We start from the raw sequence: 19,200 nt of genomic DNA, 5'->3' as shown, positions 1-19,200 counted from the left end.
ATTTTGGCACCAATTTAGAAGACCCAGTCAGGTCACTAAAGCCACAGCAGAAGCGCTGACAGCCCTTCCCAGGTCTGGGTTCGGCGGCTCTCCATTGCCATCTTCAGGCTGGGAGCAGCCTTGATCCTTCCAGAAACTTAAAAATCCCGGACGCGGCAAACTCAATTCCGGTTCACCCAGCATTAGCTGAAATTGACGGCCAAAACCTGGAATAAGGTGTTAAATGTAAAGGAGGGGAAGGAGCTCTGCAAGGCTGGTACCCAGCTGCCCTGAATAACACAGATATTTCCCTCCCTGTGAGGGCACAAGGTTTTAGGGAGTAAATTAACACCAACAATGCTGTTTAACACACACTGCTTCTTGCTGACAACGTTTATCATCAAGTTTTCTTTAAAGCACATAAATTGAATGCGCCCGAGTGATTTTATCTCTGCAGCCTCCATTGCCCCCCCCCCCCCCCAAAAAAAAAAACCCCTTTTTCTGACTGTGATAAAAGATGAGGCTCTTGGGAGATTTTAATCATAATCTGCACTTAATCTACACTCTGCCAAACATTTCACATCTGACAGACACGGTGGTGGGTTTGGAAGAGATGAGGTATCCCAGGCTTTCAGGGTCTCTGATGAGCAGTATCACACAGGCAGCTTGGAGGGCCAAAGAGCTGTAATCACAGAACAACATAGGTAACACATCCTAAAAGAAACCAGAAAAACATGGAATAATGTAGGTGTCTGGCCCAACAAGGCCAGCCTAGATGAGGCCACTCAGACCCAGCACTGTCACCCACTGAACACCTCCATGCCATTCCCCCACCTCTCCAGTCTCCAGATGGTGTCTGACCACCCTCACGGTGAAAAATACTCTCCTAATTAGATCTGGTTGGAAAATCTCTTTCTAGGAGCCCAGAAATCATAGAATCATAGAATGGTTTGGGTTGGAAGGGACCTTTGAAGGTCATCTAGTCCAACCCTCCTGCACTGAGCTGGGACTGATGCCGCTACTCAGAAGAACATTCCAGCAGCCAAACTACTCTCATGGTAGTTTGTACCAGCTCCCACGACTGTTCACAATTTTTTCCCACTGCCTCAGTCCCTGAAATCCCAGCTCTCAGGGCCAAAATGGATGATCCTGGTGCTTACCACGGCCCCCTTAGCGCCACTCAGTGAGTGGACTCTTTCCATCGCGGTGTCCATCGCGCATCCTTCCCAAAGGGCAGCCATTGAGCAGAGATGGGAGATGACCAGTCCAGCCTCTTCAGGAAGATGCTGTAGCTGTCTGCATACTCAGAAACCCAGCGGCTGCTGCAGAGAACATGGGGAAGGGGGTAAGGAGAGGACCTCCATCCTGTGGTTCGTGCCCCAGGACAAGGGACCTGCCTCCCCTTCTGCAGTGTTTGACCACCCAGCCAGGAATCTGTGTAGAGCAAACCAAGCACATTCAGATGGGATGGGGGACAGGGGGAACAGCCTGTCTCCATCAGGAACGGGGCAGATGCTGCCACACACACGGTTGTCATCGGGATCAATCTCCCGCGTGGACCAACCATTACATAGGCTCAGTCTCCAGCCCACATACAACTCCAGGATCACAGATTAAAATCTGCAATGCAGAGCTGAAATATCTGTGTGCTAGGGGAAGGTGGGGGGCATGAGGCAGCAGGGAGGAATTGTCTTTCCAGTGAGAAATGAGAGCTCAGGAGCAGTTTATGCCTGTTTGGTTCATAGTGTGCAGATGAGTCACGTTGCAAACAGCTCCTGCCCTGGTTGATTTGAGAGAGCCCTTTCCCAGGGGAAGCCTGGGCATGGAAATGATGAGACATGCCTCTTGCCCTAGCCCCACAGGGATCTTCTTTCCACAGGGATTAGGCTGTCCCAGAAATTGTCTCCCCACTCCAATCAACCCCGCTGCAAAACTTTTCAAGAAAAGGCTGATTGGGCTTTGAGAGTGGATTTGTCCCTAAGGGAATTTCTTTGGGGTCATTGCATAGCACGGACAGGGAGATTTATGCTTGAGAAACACCTTCCAATTCCAAGCAGCTCCAAAACCTCCCTGCCCTACTCTTACCCTGTCCCCCACTCCCAGCAGCCACCCTCTCCTCCCCATCCCACCTCTCTCTTACTAATTGAAGCGGCTCTCTTCAGGGAAAACGGGAGAAGGCCTTAACTCCTCTGTATAGAATCCACCATGGACTCCCGTCTGGTGCTGGTAATCTTGATTGTAGATACTTTTCCACTCAAGGTTAGAGCAGTCTAGTGAAAGAGAATCCAGATAATTAAAAGATTTTTTTTGGTCTCTGTCTCCTGTATTGCACAGCCTGAGTGTTCCCCCTTCCCCTGAGCTCCACTGGCAGTTTGTGCTTCCAGTGCTCCTGTTGGAGCTCCCATGATGAAGGGATTAGCCAAAGGAAAACACAGGAATTTCTTCCCTGGTGTAGATAAAGTCATTTAGATGAGATTATTCAGCCCTTATTTCCCATAGCCTGTGTGAGGAAAGCCACACAAGGCAGACCTGGAAATGATATCTTGTGATCTTCCTGTCTGGATATTGGCTTGTCACCTGGTATATATTTTCCCCTACTGTCTAGATTTTCTTTCCTTCGTGCCATTAATCAGGGACTAAACCAGGGAAGAGATCCATGGTTCACTTAACCCCTAACTGAACACCATCACATCTGCTGTGATATCTTTCCCAAAATCCCTGTGGGACCTGGTTTGAAAAGGTACCATCTCCCATCTGACTCTCCAGAGATGTCTTATCTGTGTGTTAACAGCTTGGTGTGTGTCCTCCTGTCTGTTCTGATCGAGCAGATCTGCCTGGGTATGAACATGCAGGGAGGACACACAGAGAAGAGCCACCCATTGTAGACGTTTCACCTTCTCTGGGTATTTTTAAAATGACACATTCCTATAATGAGTCATTGGTAGAGTATTTTTGTTGTGTTCACTGTGGCTGAGGTTACAGGTGTCTCACAGGTGCATGACCATGTCAGGCTGTTAATGCAGCCCAGCAGCAGCTCCTGTGCTATGACATTATTTCCAGGGAGACCACATTGAGCAGCATTGTGCTCCATGGGGTGGCCTGTCTGGAAATTGGGGTGAAAGAAACACCATTCACAACACTCCAAACTCTTCTAGAAGATAACTCTTTTTCTCTGCCCTGCTTCTCCCCACTGATGGGCAGATGGTTTCAGGGGATCCGTGAACCCTTCCTGTGTCACTCACTTTCCCTTCACCCTCCTCAGCCTCTTCTGGAATTAAGTTAAAAACCCAAAGCCAGGCTGAAGGCCACCAGTCATTCTCATGGGGCAGCTGCCACAGCCCGCATCCACTGACCTTTCATTAAAATAGATGAGCCAAGGTTATGGTATTTGTATTTATCAGCATTGTACAGCCTTTCCTGGTACAAATCCCGGGTGAATTGCTGGTAGGTGACCACGTTTGAGGATGGCAGTTCCCTCTGCACCAATGCCCCTGAGACAGGGGAGAAGAAGAAGGTGCATTAGTCAGGAATCACCATCAATTACTCATGCAAATCCTCACTCTATACTTCGGATAGGGTAAGTTGAAGTCTCAACTGGCATAAATCAGGGGAGACCCAGTCACTCCAGCAGAGTTTTGCTGAAGTGCACTAATTTTGCATTGATCTGGCTCGTGGCACAAATAGGAGAAGGATTTATGTTGGTGCAAAGCAAGTGGAAGGAGCCGTGCTGTCTCCACATTGCCCTGGAGTGCTAAAAGGAGCTGAGACACTCTGCAGCAGGTCTGTGTGTGAAAGGGAGAAAAACTGCACTGCTGGCTTACACAGGGGCAGAGCAGGAAGGGAAAAGCCCACAGGAGTTTTGTCATTAGCACAAGACAGATTCAGATGGGCTTGGCAAGGAGATGTTTGCAGCCCTCAGATGTCAAGTGCAGTCCATATGGAGACATGTCCACCTGAGCTGCTTGTCCAGACTCTCCTTCTATTTAGTGGAGAGAGAAAACCTGCCAGGGCTTACTTCACCTCATTGTCAGGGTGGCATTGAAGCTACAGGAGATGGCTGTGTCTTTGCTCCCCTCTGATCATGGAAGAATCCAGACACAGGCATCCCACACTGGGAGAATCAGCTCAGGGAACAGAGAGGACATCCTGGTCTCCTGTTGGCTTCTGGAGCACTGCTGAGCAATGGCACCCTCTTCACTTTCAAGCAGGAGCTCAGGGGAAAATCCCCACTGCTCTAGGATGGTTGAGCATGGCAGAGTGATGTTTGCTGACCACTCCTTTTGCTTTTCTGACTTCCATCAGCATTTTAATCCATGCAAGCAAGCTGTTAAATGGTGTGGCTGAGAGCTGGCGGCTGAGAGCTGGCTACCACCCCCTTTGCTGCATTTGCTGTCAGACAGGTACCCATAGCAGAAGGCATTCAAGAACCACTCAAACCCCTCACATCCAACCAGAATCCTTTTCCCTCCCTGCACTTCTGCAAAGCGGGGTTGACAGCATCTCCCTGTATCCCAACAGAGCTGTGAAGATAAAACCCTTAGAGACCCTTGCTAGCAGTGGCTCTTCATGCACTGAGATGTTTCTAAAACCCCAGCTCCCTACACCCATGCTTTGAGCTGGCCTAGGAGCTGCATATTCCTGGTGACAGGTGCTGTGCCCATGTGTGCATCCTTGCCAGGCTCAGCCCAGCACCGAAGCATCATCAGGATGCTGCCCTGTGCATCCAGCCAGCATGGACCAGGGGCTGGGGGCTGGCAAAGGCCCAGGCAGACAGCCCCTCAGGCAGCTGGACATGGCCAGTCAGCTGTTCACCAGCAGTGCCAGCATCAGGGGTTACCCTCTGTTCCATCTGTCGGAGCAGGAGCTGGAAGGGGTGGGCAGCAAGACAGGTCGTGCATCGGGTCAGCAAGAATTTCCAGTTTCCCTGCCCGTCTTGTTGTCAGGTCAGAGGGCTGGCACTCTGGTAGGTAGCACTTGGGCACGTCTGGAACAGGAAGGAATGAAGGTGTCTGCAGAAAAAAGTCCCGTGTGAGTGGAGAGGCAGCAACTGGGGAGGGCAGCTGCTAAAGCAGCGTCAAGCAGCTGCCCACAGCAAAGCCTGGGCCTCGGCGGGGTCAGCATCTCTGGGGGCACAGTGGCCACAGAGCAGCTCTGTGGCTCTCATTGAAGCACAGGAACCATCACAGCTTCCTCTGTCAGCCCATCTTACAGCTTGGGCCTTGGGTGGGCAGAGGGAGGGAGGGAGGGAGCCTGGGCAAAAGCTGCGGTTTGGTGGTGGGAGAGGGAATGGCTCCAGGGTTCATGTCAAGGAAAGGCTGAAGAGGCTGCTGCTGTGGCTGATCTGGGGGGGCTCCAGCCTCTCCAGCTGCACACTGCAGCTCCAGATGGTTTTTAGGGGCTCAGAAAGGGATTCTCCTGCTGTGAGCTCCACCAGGCTGCTGGGACCAGCAAGGACCATCCTCACAGGGTTTGTCTATTGTTGTTTTGGGTCTCTGTGGGTTTCTGTTTGTCCCTCAAACTCCAGGGTCCTCAGAGCAATCCCCCAGTGTTTCTCCTTTTCAAGACTGACAGTAGGGCAGGTGGAGGCTGCAGAGCTACAGGAACTAGCTGTATCTGGGGGCTTCCCCCACGGAGGATGGCCAGAGCTCCTCCTGAGGCATCTCCAGAGGGACAGGAGCCTCTAGGAGACCACAGTAGGGATGGCTCATCAGCCAGTGCTTTCTTCTTAACACAAGGAGTTCCCCACCTTCCCCTTGGGAGTAGGTTACTGCCCAAAATGTCACAGATAAAAACATCACAGTTGTTTTATCCTCCTAAAAAAGTACAAATCCTATCAGGGCCAAGAGGGAAACCTGGGCCTCCCACATACCTCATCATCACACTACCCAGTGGGACAGCTTTCTTTGGCAGGCCTTGGGAATTAATAAGGAGCCAAAGGGAGCTGCAACCCAAGCGAATCAGACATAGCTTCCTTCCTTCCCATCTCCCAAACTACACCAGCACCTCCACAGGAAGCGTACAGCCTTCCAAAAATAAAATTTTAAAGTTTAAATGAAATAAATAAAGGAAAAGGAGAAAAGAAAAAGAAACTGATATGCACGGCTCGGAAACCACGCTCCAGCAGGCAGGGGTTAAACTTTGCCGCCGCAGCCGGGATCCTGGAAGCGGAGCAGCCACCTAAGGCTGGGGCTGCCCGGGAAGCGCTGGCCAGCCCGGAGAGCAGCGGGAGCCCCGAGCAGGAGCGCTAATGAAGGCGGCTGGCGAGAGGAGAGGAGAGGAGAGGAGAGGAGAGGAGGAGGGAGAGAGAGGAGAGGAGAGGAGAGGAGAGGAGAGGAGAGGAGAGGAGAGGAGAGGAGAGGAGAGGAGAGGAGAGGAGAGGAGAGAGAGGAGAGGAGAGGAGAGAGGAGAGGAGAGGAGAGGAGAGGAGAGGAGAGGAGAGGAGAGGAGAGGAAGAGGAGAGGAGAGGAGAGGAGAGGAGAGGAGAGGAGAAGGAGAGGAGAGGAGAGGGAGGAGAGGAGAGGAGAGGAGGAGAGGAGAGGAGAGGAGAGGAGAGGAGAGAGAGGAGAGGAGAGGAGAGGAGAGGAGAGGAGAGGAGAGAGGAGAGGGAGAGGAGAGGAGAGGAGAGGAGAGGAGAGGAGAGGAGAGGAGAGGAGAGGAGAGGAGAGGAGAGGAGAGGAGAGGGAGAGGAGAGGAGAGGAGAGGAGAGGAGAGGAGAGGAGAGGAGAGGAGAGGAGAGGAGAGGAGAGGAGAGGAGGAGAGGAGAGGAGAGGAGAGGAGAGGAGAGGAGAGGAGAGGAGAGGAGGAGGAGAGGAGAGGAGAGGAGAGGAGAGGAGAGGAGAGGAGAGAGAGGAGAGTGAGAGGAGAGAGGAAGGAGAGGAGAGGAGAGGAGAGGAGAGGAGAGGAGAGGAGAGGAGAGGAGAGGGAGAGGGGAGAGGAGAGGAGAGGAGAGGAGAGGAGAGGAGAGGGAGGAGAGGAGAGGAGAGGAGAGGAGGAGAGGAGAGGAGAGGAGAGGAGAGGAGAGGAGAGGAGAGGAGAGGAGAGGAGAGGAGAGGAGAGGAGAGGAGAGGAGAGGAGAGGAGAGAGGAGGAGAGAGAGAGAGGAAGGAGGAGAGGAGAGGAGAGGAGAGGAGAGGAGAGGAAGAGGTCACGTCACAGGACAGGACCAGGGCTCCCCAGGCTGCTGCCCGGGCGGGGATGGCAGCGGTGTCCCCACACAGCCCCTCTGCCCCGCGGGCACCTTCACACAATGATTTCTCTGTTGTTGCCCCCTCCCTTTTCCTCCCCAGCCTCAACTTTTTTTCCCTCTCTCGTGAGTGTATGAGCCCAAAGCACTCCAGCAGCCGAACATGCCCCCCACCACTTCTCCGCAGTGGCCCAGTGCAAGCCGCAGCTGTCCCCACCGGGCTGCCACAAACAATTAAGCCAGGGCAGGCGGAGCGAGGCAAATCAGATTAAATAGCTCAGGGGGTCGCTCGCACTGCGAGGAGATTAGAAAAAAAACAACCCCAGTTCCCCACAGAAGTCTTCTCAGGCCTGTGTCAGGGCAAGGAGCCATCTCCATCCCAAACGCAATCCCCCTCCTCAAGGCGGTACCGGGATGGGTCTGATCCTGACGCACCCACCAGCCCCACGGGGAGCAAGCGGAGTCCAAGGTTCGGCACCGGTTCAGCAAGCAGTCGTTAGTGCCCTGACTTAATGAGTGTAATTAGCATCACTCCCCACCAACAGCTTTACCGGAGGGTGCAAGGGGGATTTCCCGCACAAGGGATGGGGGCACAAGCCGAGGGCACTTGGTCGTGATGGGACCTGCTGGTGGGTCACAGCCGTGGGGACCACGGCAGTGCAGACAGCACCCACTCCTGATGCCCACTTGGCACCATCCCAGTCCCCAGCTGTCCTGAGAGGGGAGCTGGCAGCCTGGGCCGGGGATCCAAGGCAGGAAAAGGGCGCGGTACCGGTACGTGTGCCTGGGTGGGTGAGTGGTAGTCGTCCTGCCAGCAGAAGTCCTTCCGGTAAATGCTCTTGTACTTGTCCAGTGCGGGTGGCAGCTGGAAGAGAGAGAAGGCAGACACAAGGAAACACTAAGATTCAGGGGAAGCCTTCAAAAGTGGCGATACAAACCCAAAATGCTCCCTCATAGCTCAGGAGAGGATGAGCTGCTCTTCTGGGCCACCTGGGGCCAGTCCAGTGGGGTGACCCCTTGCCCAGTTAAGCCCCGGGCAGGATGGCAGGGAAGGTCCTGCACTCTTTTGGCAATGGTTTCTGGGGCTCTTCTTGTCCCAGGATTTCCCCATGCAACAAAGACCTTCCTCCTGCCTTCCTCAAACCTCCTCTGACTGCCCAAATGGCCCCAGGCAGAGGACTAATACAGAGCTGCCGAAATACTTTGATCAGCTGCTGAGGTCCAGTGTCACTCAGGTTAAATCAGCACATGCTCCCATCTCCTATTTCAGTAACATTTGCTATGTGCTTATCACGTATTTAAAGAGCTGGCTAATGTCAATACTCATTCTGCAAAGCCGTTGGAGAAACCATGGAAGAAAACTCTGCCAGGGGATATAAAGCCTGTGACACCTGCCCTAACTCCAGAAATCCTTGTGGTGCAAATTTTTGGAGACAGGGAGAGGATTTTAGGGAGAGAGCACTATCTGTGTGTCTTCTCCCTCAGCATGCACCATGAGCACTGCTGGAGCCAGGAAAGCTGCTGAGACAAGCCTTCAGGCTGGCTCCAGAGCTGTTTCTATGCTGAAGCATTAAACGTGATAACTCATCAATGCATGGCAAGGGCTGGGGGAGATGAGCTCTGATTGCAGGTGTTACTGTGATCTCCACTGCTGCACAAACACATCCACCACACAGGCGTGGCTTGGCCAGCCCAGGCAGGGGCTGCACTGCCACGTCCCTGTGATTAGGGACACTGCAGCAGCACCTTAGGGAGGGCTTCGTGTGCCTCGCCAACAGTCACCCACCATGGGCAAGAATATATTTTATATTCTCTGTCCTTTTTTTCACATTTCACTCTTTTCCCCCTCTGGGCTTCCCAAACCAGTGTTTGCCTATTATCTTCCCAGCAGACCCAACCAAACCCAATACTGAAACACCAGTGAGGATGAGAGTCCTGTGTGTACTTCACCTTCCAGGCCTTTGCATCCCTCATCATCTCCATGGTGAACCAGGAACCTGCACCAGAAAATTAACTCAGTTAAAAACCACCAGACCAGATCTTCTCCTCCATCCCACCTCCAGGGATAAGGGAACTGGAGATCTGAAGCTGGCTACTGGTGGGAGGAAGGGGATTCAGCTGGGGCTGAAATACTCAGATTGGCAGAGTATGACTGATTTCATCCAACTTCAGCAAAGCAAAATATACCCAAGCAGGACATACGGAGATGGACACTTCAGGGGATGCAGTCTGTTGGAACCCAGAAGGGATGAGATGGAGGCATCCCAGCACCACCAACCCCAAAGCCACCCAGAGGGTGAGCAGGTATGACCCCTCCTGGGGCAGGGAACATCAGTGATGGGATCCAACAATGCTTGTGAGGTCATGGTGTCTCCAGGGTCAAAGGAAAACTCCATTGTGACACCACTGAACTTCAGAACCCTGGAGGCCTTGGTGGAGGAAGGGGAGCCCAAGGGGGTTGGGGTTTTTTCTTGGAGGTGAAGGCACCCAACAATCATGCTGGGGGGCTGTTGCCCACTTCTACAGCTGCAGCCAGCCATGCTGGGGACACCTGGTCAGGAGAGGGACAAAGCCTGCCCTTTGTGAGCCCTTGAAGCCCAGCCCAGCTCCTGCTGAAGAGGTGAGCAAAAGATGGGGAAACTGAGGAGAAAAGGACATACTTTGTGGGTGTGCTGAGCAGAAGGAAACAGCATCCTTACCTCCTTGCATGGAAAGATGGGGAACATTTCAGAATTAAGGCAGGCAGGGATCTCCTCTTGGACTCAGAGGGTGGCTGAGCACACCTGAACTGTCCCCTTCAGATGCCGCCATTCTCTTCCTCTGATGAGCTGCAACATGAGGCAGCAGGGGATGCTCAGATGGAGTCCTCTGTCCCATGAATAGAGAGCAGCACCACACCAGGTCCACAGAGCAATATTTAGTCTTTAAAAAACATCAAGCCTTGACCAGGTTTGGATGCATTTCACCAAAAAGACTAATCTTGCCTAATTTTGGATGCACACAAGGAGGATATCTCCCTCTGAGCTGATCCATCCTGACTTCCTGGCTCATTCAGCCCAGTTCATGTAACCAATCCAGGTATGTAGCTGGGGCTGAAATAAACCCAGAAAGCCCAGGTTTGGTGAGCTGAATCCAAGAGCCCAATTAGCTGCATGTGAGCCTAGTGCAGCTATTGGTTCAGAAATGAGGTTCTCTGCCACTACAGTGATGCAAATAGTGGTAAATGCTGCTTATGAGCCAGGAAGATGAGATCTCAGCTCCAGGAGGAGAGCCAGTCACAGACCTGTGTTCGCAGGCACCGTCGGAATGAGCTGAATTCCAAGTTATTTCTCTCTGCACACTGTTAGGCACCAGTGTGCAACTGGAGCCCAAGGATGCTCTGGCAAGGGTTGTGAGCTGCTGACAGCTCTGCACTGGTGTCAGGAAAGAGGAGAAGCCCTTCATCCTCACTGCATCTGATGCAAATTAATATTAGAATAAATAATGCAACAAGGAAAGAAACTATTTCCAGAAATGTGAAACTCTCATGTTCTCCTGTGCTTATATTAAAGGGATTACACTCCATTTCCTTCTTAATACAGCTAATGCTCTATGGGAAGCCCTCAGGCCAGGGATTAAAGCACTTATTCAATTAATTAGGAACAAACTTCTGCCTTAAAGTCAAACACACAAATATCAGTAAGCCCTTGAGAGTGTCTTCCTTCCCGGGCAGAGAAAATGGATCCTATTTCTGGTGTAAATGAAACCAAGCCTGCACTCTAGGATTACCACGAATAATATAAATTCAGAAGAATCACTTTTAAAATATCACAATTATGTAACACAGCAGAGTGAAAGAAAGATAGTCCCATCATCTTGAACTCAGCACTGGAACTCCCATCATGGGGAGCCAGATCAGGTCCTACAAGGATAATATAAATGAGCTACAATTTTAGGATGTAACACTGGCAACCAGCTCCAAGCTGCAGGCACAGCAGTGTTTGGGAATATTTGAAGTTAGGGGTGAAATCCTGGCCCTGGTAAACACAAAAAAATAAAATGCTTATTCAGTAGGATCCGAATTTCACCTAAGGTGTCTGATTCATTACTGAGATAGGAGACAATTTCCAAAACCTGGCTCCAAATCCTAATCTTTCTTGATGATAGCTTGATCCTTCCGTCTTCTCGCAGGCACAGCTCACATGAAATTAAAAGGCATTTTGCCAGAATAGTTTATGCAGGAACAGCCCACTGTTGCTGTTCAGTTTCCCATTCCTTCTTCCCAAATACCAAGCTGATAGTTGCCAGCACAATCTCAATTAGAAGTGGGTAGGAACCAAACTCCCAGCTCTCGCCTTCCTCTGCCTCCAAGAGAACTTATTTGCCTCCTCATTGCTAATGCAGAACTGGAGAAAGCTGTTCCCTGCATTGCTGCTCTCTGTGTAGCTGTCTGCACACCCCTGAGACAGAAGACAGTGCTGAAGACAGAATAAACACCTGCAGGAGGAAATTGCTCTTAAATAATTGGTTTATTTTCACAATACTCCAGGGAGATGATGGCTCAGATTCCCAGACTCAGGAGCTTAAACCAGTCACGTGAATGGCAGCACCCCTGTTTCTCAAGGCAACGACAACTCCAAACATCCAGGGAGGTTTCCCGAGGGTGCTGGTGCTTTTGGCCTCTCCACATCATGCTACACACATGCACAGAAGCAAAGTACAAGTCAGCCAGGACCAGAAAGTCGAAGGCAGACAATTATGTGTTTTAGTAGCACCTTGGGAGAATTTGCCAGTGGGCCTAAATGTGTGATAGCTGAGCTCAGGTCCTTCAAAATCAGGTAGGAAGAGTTTGAGTCAATGATCTTAATTATAGTGTAAAACAATGAGATTTATGTACCTGAGCTGTGCAGGTCCTTCCTGGAATCTTGCTGGTCATTCCCCCTGTGCACAGAGGGGTGAATTTCCCTCTGGAAAGTCAATCTCATAGCCTCAGTAAGACTGCAGTTGCATAGAGGACATGATGCAGAGATAAATTTCACCTCAGTTTGGCCCTAATTTACCATTTTTGCTGTCTTTTTCCACCTGTGAAATGCAAGAGTTCTCTCTAAGCCTGTACTGCCCTTGTGCAAGGCGCTGCTCTGGGCACTGGCAGGGTTTGGGGGAACCAGCTCAGCTATTAACAATTCCAGGCACAAAAACACGGCCAAAGTAGACATACCTCCCTGTCATCCCAGCTCCTGACAAGCGCTCCTTGGGCCAGGAATAAGATTCATTGCCCCCATGAGGATGTTGAAAGAGGGAAGTGAGGGGTAAGCAGGACCCCCAGCACGAGGAAGAGGCAGGGTGTAATCTGGGGATCTCCATTCAGGTTATCACCACCAGGAGACAAAGTGCAAAGAGGGGACTCTTCTTCAAGGGACGGGTGTTGACAGCCCATTCTGTCAGCAGGAGGTCAGCACCCATTTGGGTCTAAAAACATGAACTTCCATGGCACTGCAGCAGTCCAGCATGGGCACGTTTCCCATGGAGTTGTTTCATCCTTCTCTCCTGTTTTCTTGGCAGATGGGTGGCGGCATTTGTGGTGTCTTGTGAGCAGAAACAAGCAGCATCCTTTAGCCTAAATCTAGTCCTGCTGCTCTCTTCCATCCACCTAAAGCACTTACAGGACTGAGCCCTCAAAGCCAAACCCCTTGTTACACAGACACTCCTCTGTGCAGAGGACAAGGGCAGCTGGTGAACTCAGTGGTGGTGTTCCAAATCTTTGGGCAGTTCCACTGTAACCTGCTAAAACAATCAACTGTTTGTCCCTGATTATCCCCCAAAAATCATCCATCAGCAGAGGATGGCTGAAATCTCATCACTGCCTATGTGATGTGTCCTGTGATATAAATCATGGCATATTTATGCACCTGTGTAAGGCAAATACATATAGGTTTTGTTGGAGAGCCTAAATCTGCTCCCTAATGCCGTTGTTTAAACAGCCCTTTAACCACATCACTTTTCTCCTCGTTAGGTTAAGTTGCTGGAGGTGAAAAAGTCCTTCCAAAATGGTTTTCACTCACTCACTCAGTCCAAAGTAAACATGCCTCTGGGACCATTATGTGTATCAGGTATCCAAGGCTTTGTTAAGAGCTTGCCTGTTAGGTAAATTCTGCTCCTCTTTCTCCTTGGAAGAAACAGGTTAAAATTAGAGACAGGTTCACAGGAGTAAAGCAGAGCAGCTTTACAGAGAAATCGGAAAAACAGACAAAATTCAGAGCAGCTCACACAAGTGACCCAAGTCTCAGAGAGTCTCTTGGTCTAAAGTAGCTCTGGCTACAATATGACATTGGCTTGATTTATGCCTGTCACTTGTGATCACATTCATGGCAGATCTCTTGGTCTGTGCTGGACATTTTCACCAGCAGTCAGCAAAGACACCCTAAAGAGCTGAGAGCCCAGAACAACAAGCACAGCCTTTGCTAACAATACATAAAGAGGAAATGTGCATTTTTAGCACATCATGAAAACTCTCCAGCTGTATGCCCACAGGCCTGGAGGAGCACCTGGGCTTTCCTTGAGCATCACCTCACATTACAACCACATCTGCTTCTTAAAGGCAAGTCTGGCAGGACAACCACCACTCCGAATCAGCTCATCCAGACCTCATCCACACCTGACTACAGTGAAGAGGAGCTTTTCCATTGATTGCTCCGAGGTTTGGGCTAGCTATGCCAGTGAGAGATTCCCTCACTGCAGTCATTAGAGCTGTTCAGCTCATCTAAACTTGTCGGGGAGAATAAAGCAACCACCTGCTTCCAGTGACAGGAAAAGTAAAGTGAGATCAAACACAAGCAGGAGGAGAGAATTTAAGCAATGCAAGAGGTGGCTGCATGTCATTTCAGAAGTCACCTTTTGTCTTTGATCTGTGCTTAGGAAGTGGGCACCTCCTGGATCAGATGGCCATTGGAGAAGTGTGCCACCGAAGCCATCCCACCTTGAAGTCTCAAGTGTTTGCTTTCCCCAGGGATCCTCCTTCTACTTCTGCTGCTGTGTAAATCATCTGCCCTAAGATTTCCTTTAGAAAAGCCAAATAATCCAGATTAGGGAGCAGGGACCAGGACTCGTGTCCTCCCCTAACACCAGGATTGTTCACTGCACTGTATTGTACATGCACAGGTAGATCTCCTAGAGATCAGGGACTTATTATAAAAGCTGCTATGCAAACAAAAAAGCCCTGGCCCTGAAAAGCTTACAGTCTAAACACGAGACTCATCAAGACTTTGACTGGAAGTATTTTAAAGACAAAGCTCTTTGAGACAAAGCAAGCTACAGATCACACAGAAAATCTGTGTCAAAACCATGGATAAATCCCACTTTGCTGAATCCTCACTTCTCCTCTTAACAGCTCCTTGGAGCACTGCCTGGGTTTTGCTAACAAAGCATTCATTTTAGCAGCACACTTTGGGGGAATAAAACACTGTGCCATTTTCATGTGGCAAGAACATGCAGCAGCTTTCTAGAGGCCGAGATTCACAGCAGCCATGCATGCAGATATTGACCAACCCTGGGCATGCAGCAAAATAAACCCTCTGCATTTAGTTTGTTGATGCCTTCAGTGAGTGTTAACAAGTGGAAAAATCAGGGGGAAGAGAGAGCCTGGTCTCAGGTTACCCCATAAATTGGTTAAGGCTGCAGAGGGGATTACAGTGCCAGAGCCATCCTAAGCACGGAGATGTCATTACGGCAAAATCAAAGGTAACCATGGGGCTTGGCAGGTAACTGTCAACAGCCACGGGAAAGAGCCGGCCTGGGAAGGAGCTCCACGTCAGGATGAAATTCAGTCACCTTTATTTTCATTTCAGGTGAGGGGTCAAGCAGAAAAGCTATCCCCAGCGGCCTTTATTTACAGTTTTCAAGGGAGCGGCTGATGAAGCATTTAGAGGAAGAAGGATGAACCTGCTCGCCCCTCACTCAGGGAGACCAGCCTGATGACAGACAGAGGATGTTGTAATGGCACAGGAGCTGGGAAGGAGCCTTTTATGAATGAAATGGCTGTGGTGCTAATGAAGTCCCTCACAAAACTCCCAGTGACTTGAACAGGGCCAGGACTTCACTGTAATATTTGCAGGGAGCCCAAGGAAATTATCTTCCCACCAGGACACTTTCTGCAGCACAGGAACTCACTCCCACCAGTGGTAACAACACACAGCCCTGTAAGCAGATTTCAAGGCATTTCTTCAACTTTTTTCTTTTACTTTTCTTCTCTCCATCCTCCCTAGGCAACCAACCTGAATTTCTAGCAAGCCACTATATGATCATTTTTTCCTTCTAGACACGTTGAAAATTTGCTATAAAAACCTTGCAAGGTTTTTGTATTTCTCTGGATCTCTTGCTGATGAATGAATACAGAAGCTATAAATGGTTTTGTGTTGTCAAGTCAGAGTAGCTACATCCATGTATGAAAAACTACCATGGACTGTTCTGTGTTCTGAGCTCACATCCACACGGCCCAGCCAGCACTCCCAGTGACAGACTGGTTCCATGGAAACTGCCCACTGGAGAAGTTTATAGCCTCTGAGCCATGCCTAGGGATGGGAGAGTACTGTAAATCCCAAAACATGCCTGGTACATGCTAATAACTGGACAGCACGGACAGTTGCAGGTCACTGGCTGGGCCCATGGCATGGTGCTGCTCAATGCAGCAGTGGAAATAGAACCACTGTGTATGTTCTGGGCATCCAGTGTTCTCCTGGGTTGCTATCAGGTGAATGGAAGATGACTTGCAGGGGAGTTTTAAGTCCTCACAGCTTCCAGCTGACCAGCACGGGGAGGAGTGTGTGATGGCATCCCACAGGAACCCCACAAGGCTCAGTTCCAGCTCCTCCACGGACTGTGGGATGCAGCCAGGCCTCTTGCCATTCCCAGAAATCCCCACCCAGACAATGAAACAGACAACAAAGGGCAAAATTCCTCCTTTTCCACTCAGGCACTGGAAACCTTCCTTCACCCTCCCTCCTCTTTAAAGACCTAAACCCAACCAGCAGCCAGTTTTGCAAGGGTTAACCAGCATGAAATGAATGTGGAGAGACAGTCCGGGACCGTAATCACTTATTATTTTCAGGTAATATGCTTTATCTCCGACTAATCTCCTCATCTGGAGAAACACTCACTGCAGACAAGAGTCACTGAGGTTATCTCTGATGATGGGGCTCCACGGGCTGCTGGCTGCGAGGGACCGAGGAGAGGCCAAGGAGAGGACTTCAATTATGGCCTGAACTATGCTCTGGTAGCTGAAAGGCCATTGTTTAATCTACTAGAAATCATCTATTTTAGCAGATAAAGGGATTACTTGGGTTTTCTTTTCCCCAAGAACAGCATGTTATTCCAACTACTAATGGAACATTCGGTATTTAATTAAAGAAAAAGCACGGGGAGAAGCAACACAGGCATCAACATCACTTCTGGGGAAATTCAAATTGATTGTCACCCTTTGATGCTGCTCAATCACCTCTATCTCACTCACCCTTCCTACAACCCAGATTAAATCATCTGGTTCTCTCCATCCTGAACATTTTTTTTTTTTTTTTTCTGAGGGACCCCATCCAAACCTTTGGGACTATGCAATGTGAATTCACCGCTCTGCAGGAATCTCCTGACTCATAAAGAGCCAGGTTACACTCTCCTTGTCAAGAGGAGAGTGTGGAAATTTGAGTTGGGTTTTGCCTCTTCCACACACTTGGTGCTGGTTGCTGTCTGTCAGGGCTCTGTCTGCCTGGCCCATTAGAGTGACCTGGTGACACAGGTCCCACGATTGGAAACTCAAAGTGGCTTCATTGCTCATGGACGAACTGGAACTGCTGCATGCAAAAATCTGCTCTTTGTCCCTTTTCCTTCCCAGTTCCCTTGTCTTTGCCATCTCCCATTTTCAGAGAGGTTTGCCCTTTATTTTTTGCCCCACAGACTAATGACCACTAAGGGCAGTTACAAGTCATTCTCAAGTGCTTCTGTGTGCTCAGCAAATACAGGTTCCTTTTTTTTTATGTCCTCCACCCCTTTGATCCATGGACTGTCGACCCAAAGGGTCCGTGGGGGAGTATTAAGAAGTAGCTGCTTACAGAGGCAGGTGCAATGGAAGGGTCCACACCTCTATTGAGAAAATTGCACACCAACAACAAAAAAATCCAAACGAAAAGCAATAAACTCATTTCTGTTAACATCTGGATCTTAATCCTCTTCCCTTTACCAGAATAAAGAACAGGGTGTCTTGGAAGAGATTAGCCATCCAGGCAACAGTCAGACCTTCCTCACAGAAATGACTTTTTGCACATCCTCCTGCTGACTGTCCCAGTCCTGGCACGGTCCCACAATCAGTGACACTTCATTGCAAACCCCAGCTGTCTTTTTTTGTTTCGCCTTCCCGACCATTCTTTTCTTTGCACACAAAGCAAGGACAGGGACCAACTGAGTAGCCTGATTTTTGCTTCCATCCTTTCACTGTGTCTTTTCATGGCTGTTTCAGTTGATCTACGCCCACATGTGCCAGCTACATCCTCCTTCAGATCTCTGTGAGGGATCTGCTGCTGACCTGTGTGGTAAAATGTCTCAGATAAACAGGGCTGTCCATCTTGTCCACCCGGCTGCTGCCTGTCTATGTAGTTCTCATCCTTTCTCCCTTTCCTCCTGGCCTTTGCCTGGCTCATGCCAATGTTTGATCTGCATCACTCATCATGGGACACAGCAACCTGACTCTGCACATCTGATGAGCCGGCACCACCACTGGAGATGAGATCATCTTCAGGTTTTTGATCTTCTGTCTTTGCCCCAAGTCTTTGGTGACTCTAACTCCATCCTTCACTTTCTACAGGCAGCTCCAGAAGTTACTGTGAATTATCAAGTCACCCTGTCTGCTACCAGTCATTGTGTTGAACCAGTTGTTCAGCTTGTTCTTGACCAGGACTGCTGACCTCACCTCTTCATAATGTTTTTCAGCAGCTTCTTAGACATATCATATAGCCCTAGGACACTCCACACACCTATTGCAACACACCGGGTCAAATGACTTTTTGAAGTTGTGCAACTGAAGAGCCGAAGTGCTTCTTGATATCTCTGAACTTGCCAGGGATCAGCCTCTTGCACTGGTTTTGCTGTACTCTCCCTCTTGCTTTGTGGAAATGAATCTACCTTCTCAATCCTCCAGCAAGGAACACAGTGAGGAATTTGCTTGGGTATCAGCAAACATACAAAATTTGGAAGGTCCCTTGTGGGAACTCATCTAATAGGAACACTTTTCCTTGTTTAAGGGATCTTTTCTTTCCTGATAACATGCAGGTGCCTGGTTGGGCCAGTGACCCATGCCACAACCACATGGATCCACCCTCAGCCCCTCAGAATTCTCAGTCTCCTCACCTTTCACAGAATTATAGAATGGTTTGGGTTGGAAGGGACCTTTAAGATCATCCAATTTCAACCCCCCTGCCATGGCCAGGGACACCTTCCACTAGACCAGGTTGCTCAGAGCCCCATCCAACCTGGCCTTGAACACTTCCAGGGATGAGGCAGCCACAGCTTTCCTGGGCAGCCTGTGTCAGTGCCTTACAACCCTCACAGCAAGGGATTTCTTCCTAATATGCAATCTAAACCTGCCCTCTGTCACTTGAAAGCCCCTTGCCTTGTCATGACACACCCTTGTAAAAAGTCCCTCTCCAGCTTTCTTGTAGGCTCCCTTCAGGTACTGAAAGGCTGCAATAAGGTCACCTCAGAGCCTTCTTCTCTCCAGGATGAACAATTCCAATTCTCTCAGCATTCTTTGCACCTCTGCTAGCAAGATCTTCTTTCCAACCTGCTTCTGAAGCATTATAATTTCCCAAACACTGCAAATATTTAAATCTCTTTATGGGTCATCTTTAAAAAACTGTGGTAATATTTCCCCCATCTCTTCAGCCGGTCCTTCTCTGAAAGTCAAGAGCTTTCTTCAACATTAATGCTGTGGAGGATACACTAGTTCTTCTTCCATAATGTCGAATATAAAAATCCATCCTGACTTGAACTTTCACAGGAATGTTTTAATGCTGCCTTGTT

The 19,200-nt window shown here is 49.8% G+C and overlaps 1 protein-coding gene across 9 annotated transcripts in view; it reads right to left on the bottom strand.

Moving 5' to 3' along the window:
- Positions 1 to 497: 497 nt before the first annotated feature.
- The window catches only part of LOC104690816, a 26,703-nt gene continuing 8,000 nt past the window's right edge, over positions 498 to 19,200 (bottom strand). For 3 of the 9 annotated variants that reach the window (XM_039551272.1, XM_039551274.1, XM_010402097.3), the window contains 8 exons: positions 9,861 to 9,989; positions 9,112 to 9,158; positions 7,934 to 8,026; positions 4,817 to 4,988; positions 3,333 to 3,470; positions 2,120 to 2,249; positions 1,140 to 1,301; positions 498 to 661 (listed from right to left, as the gene is read on the bottom strand). In XM_039551272.1, the coding sequence (XP_039407206.1) occupies positions 1,160 to 1,301; positions 2,120 to 2,249; positions 3,333 to 3,470; positions 4,817 to 4,988; positions 7,934 to 8,026; positions 9,112 to 9,158; positions 9,861 to 9,870 (732 nt within the window). In that variant the 5' untranslated portion in view covers positions 9,871 to 9,989 and the 3' untranslated portion in view covers positions 498 to 661; positions 1,140 to 1,159. The other 6 variants (XM_039551275.1, XM_039551276.1, XM_039551273.1 and 3 more) reach the window with 5 other exon arrangements.

Source organism: Corvus cornix, chromosome 4 (genome assembly GCF_000738735.6).
Source record: "Corvus cornix cornix isolate S_Up_H32 chromosome 4, ASM73873v5, whole genome shotgun sequence".
NCBI lineage: Eukaryota > Metazoa > Chordata > Aves > Passeriformes > Corvidae > Corvus > Corvus cornix.
This window is presented reverse-complemented; position numbering and strand designations above follow the sequence as displayed.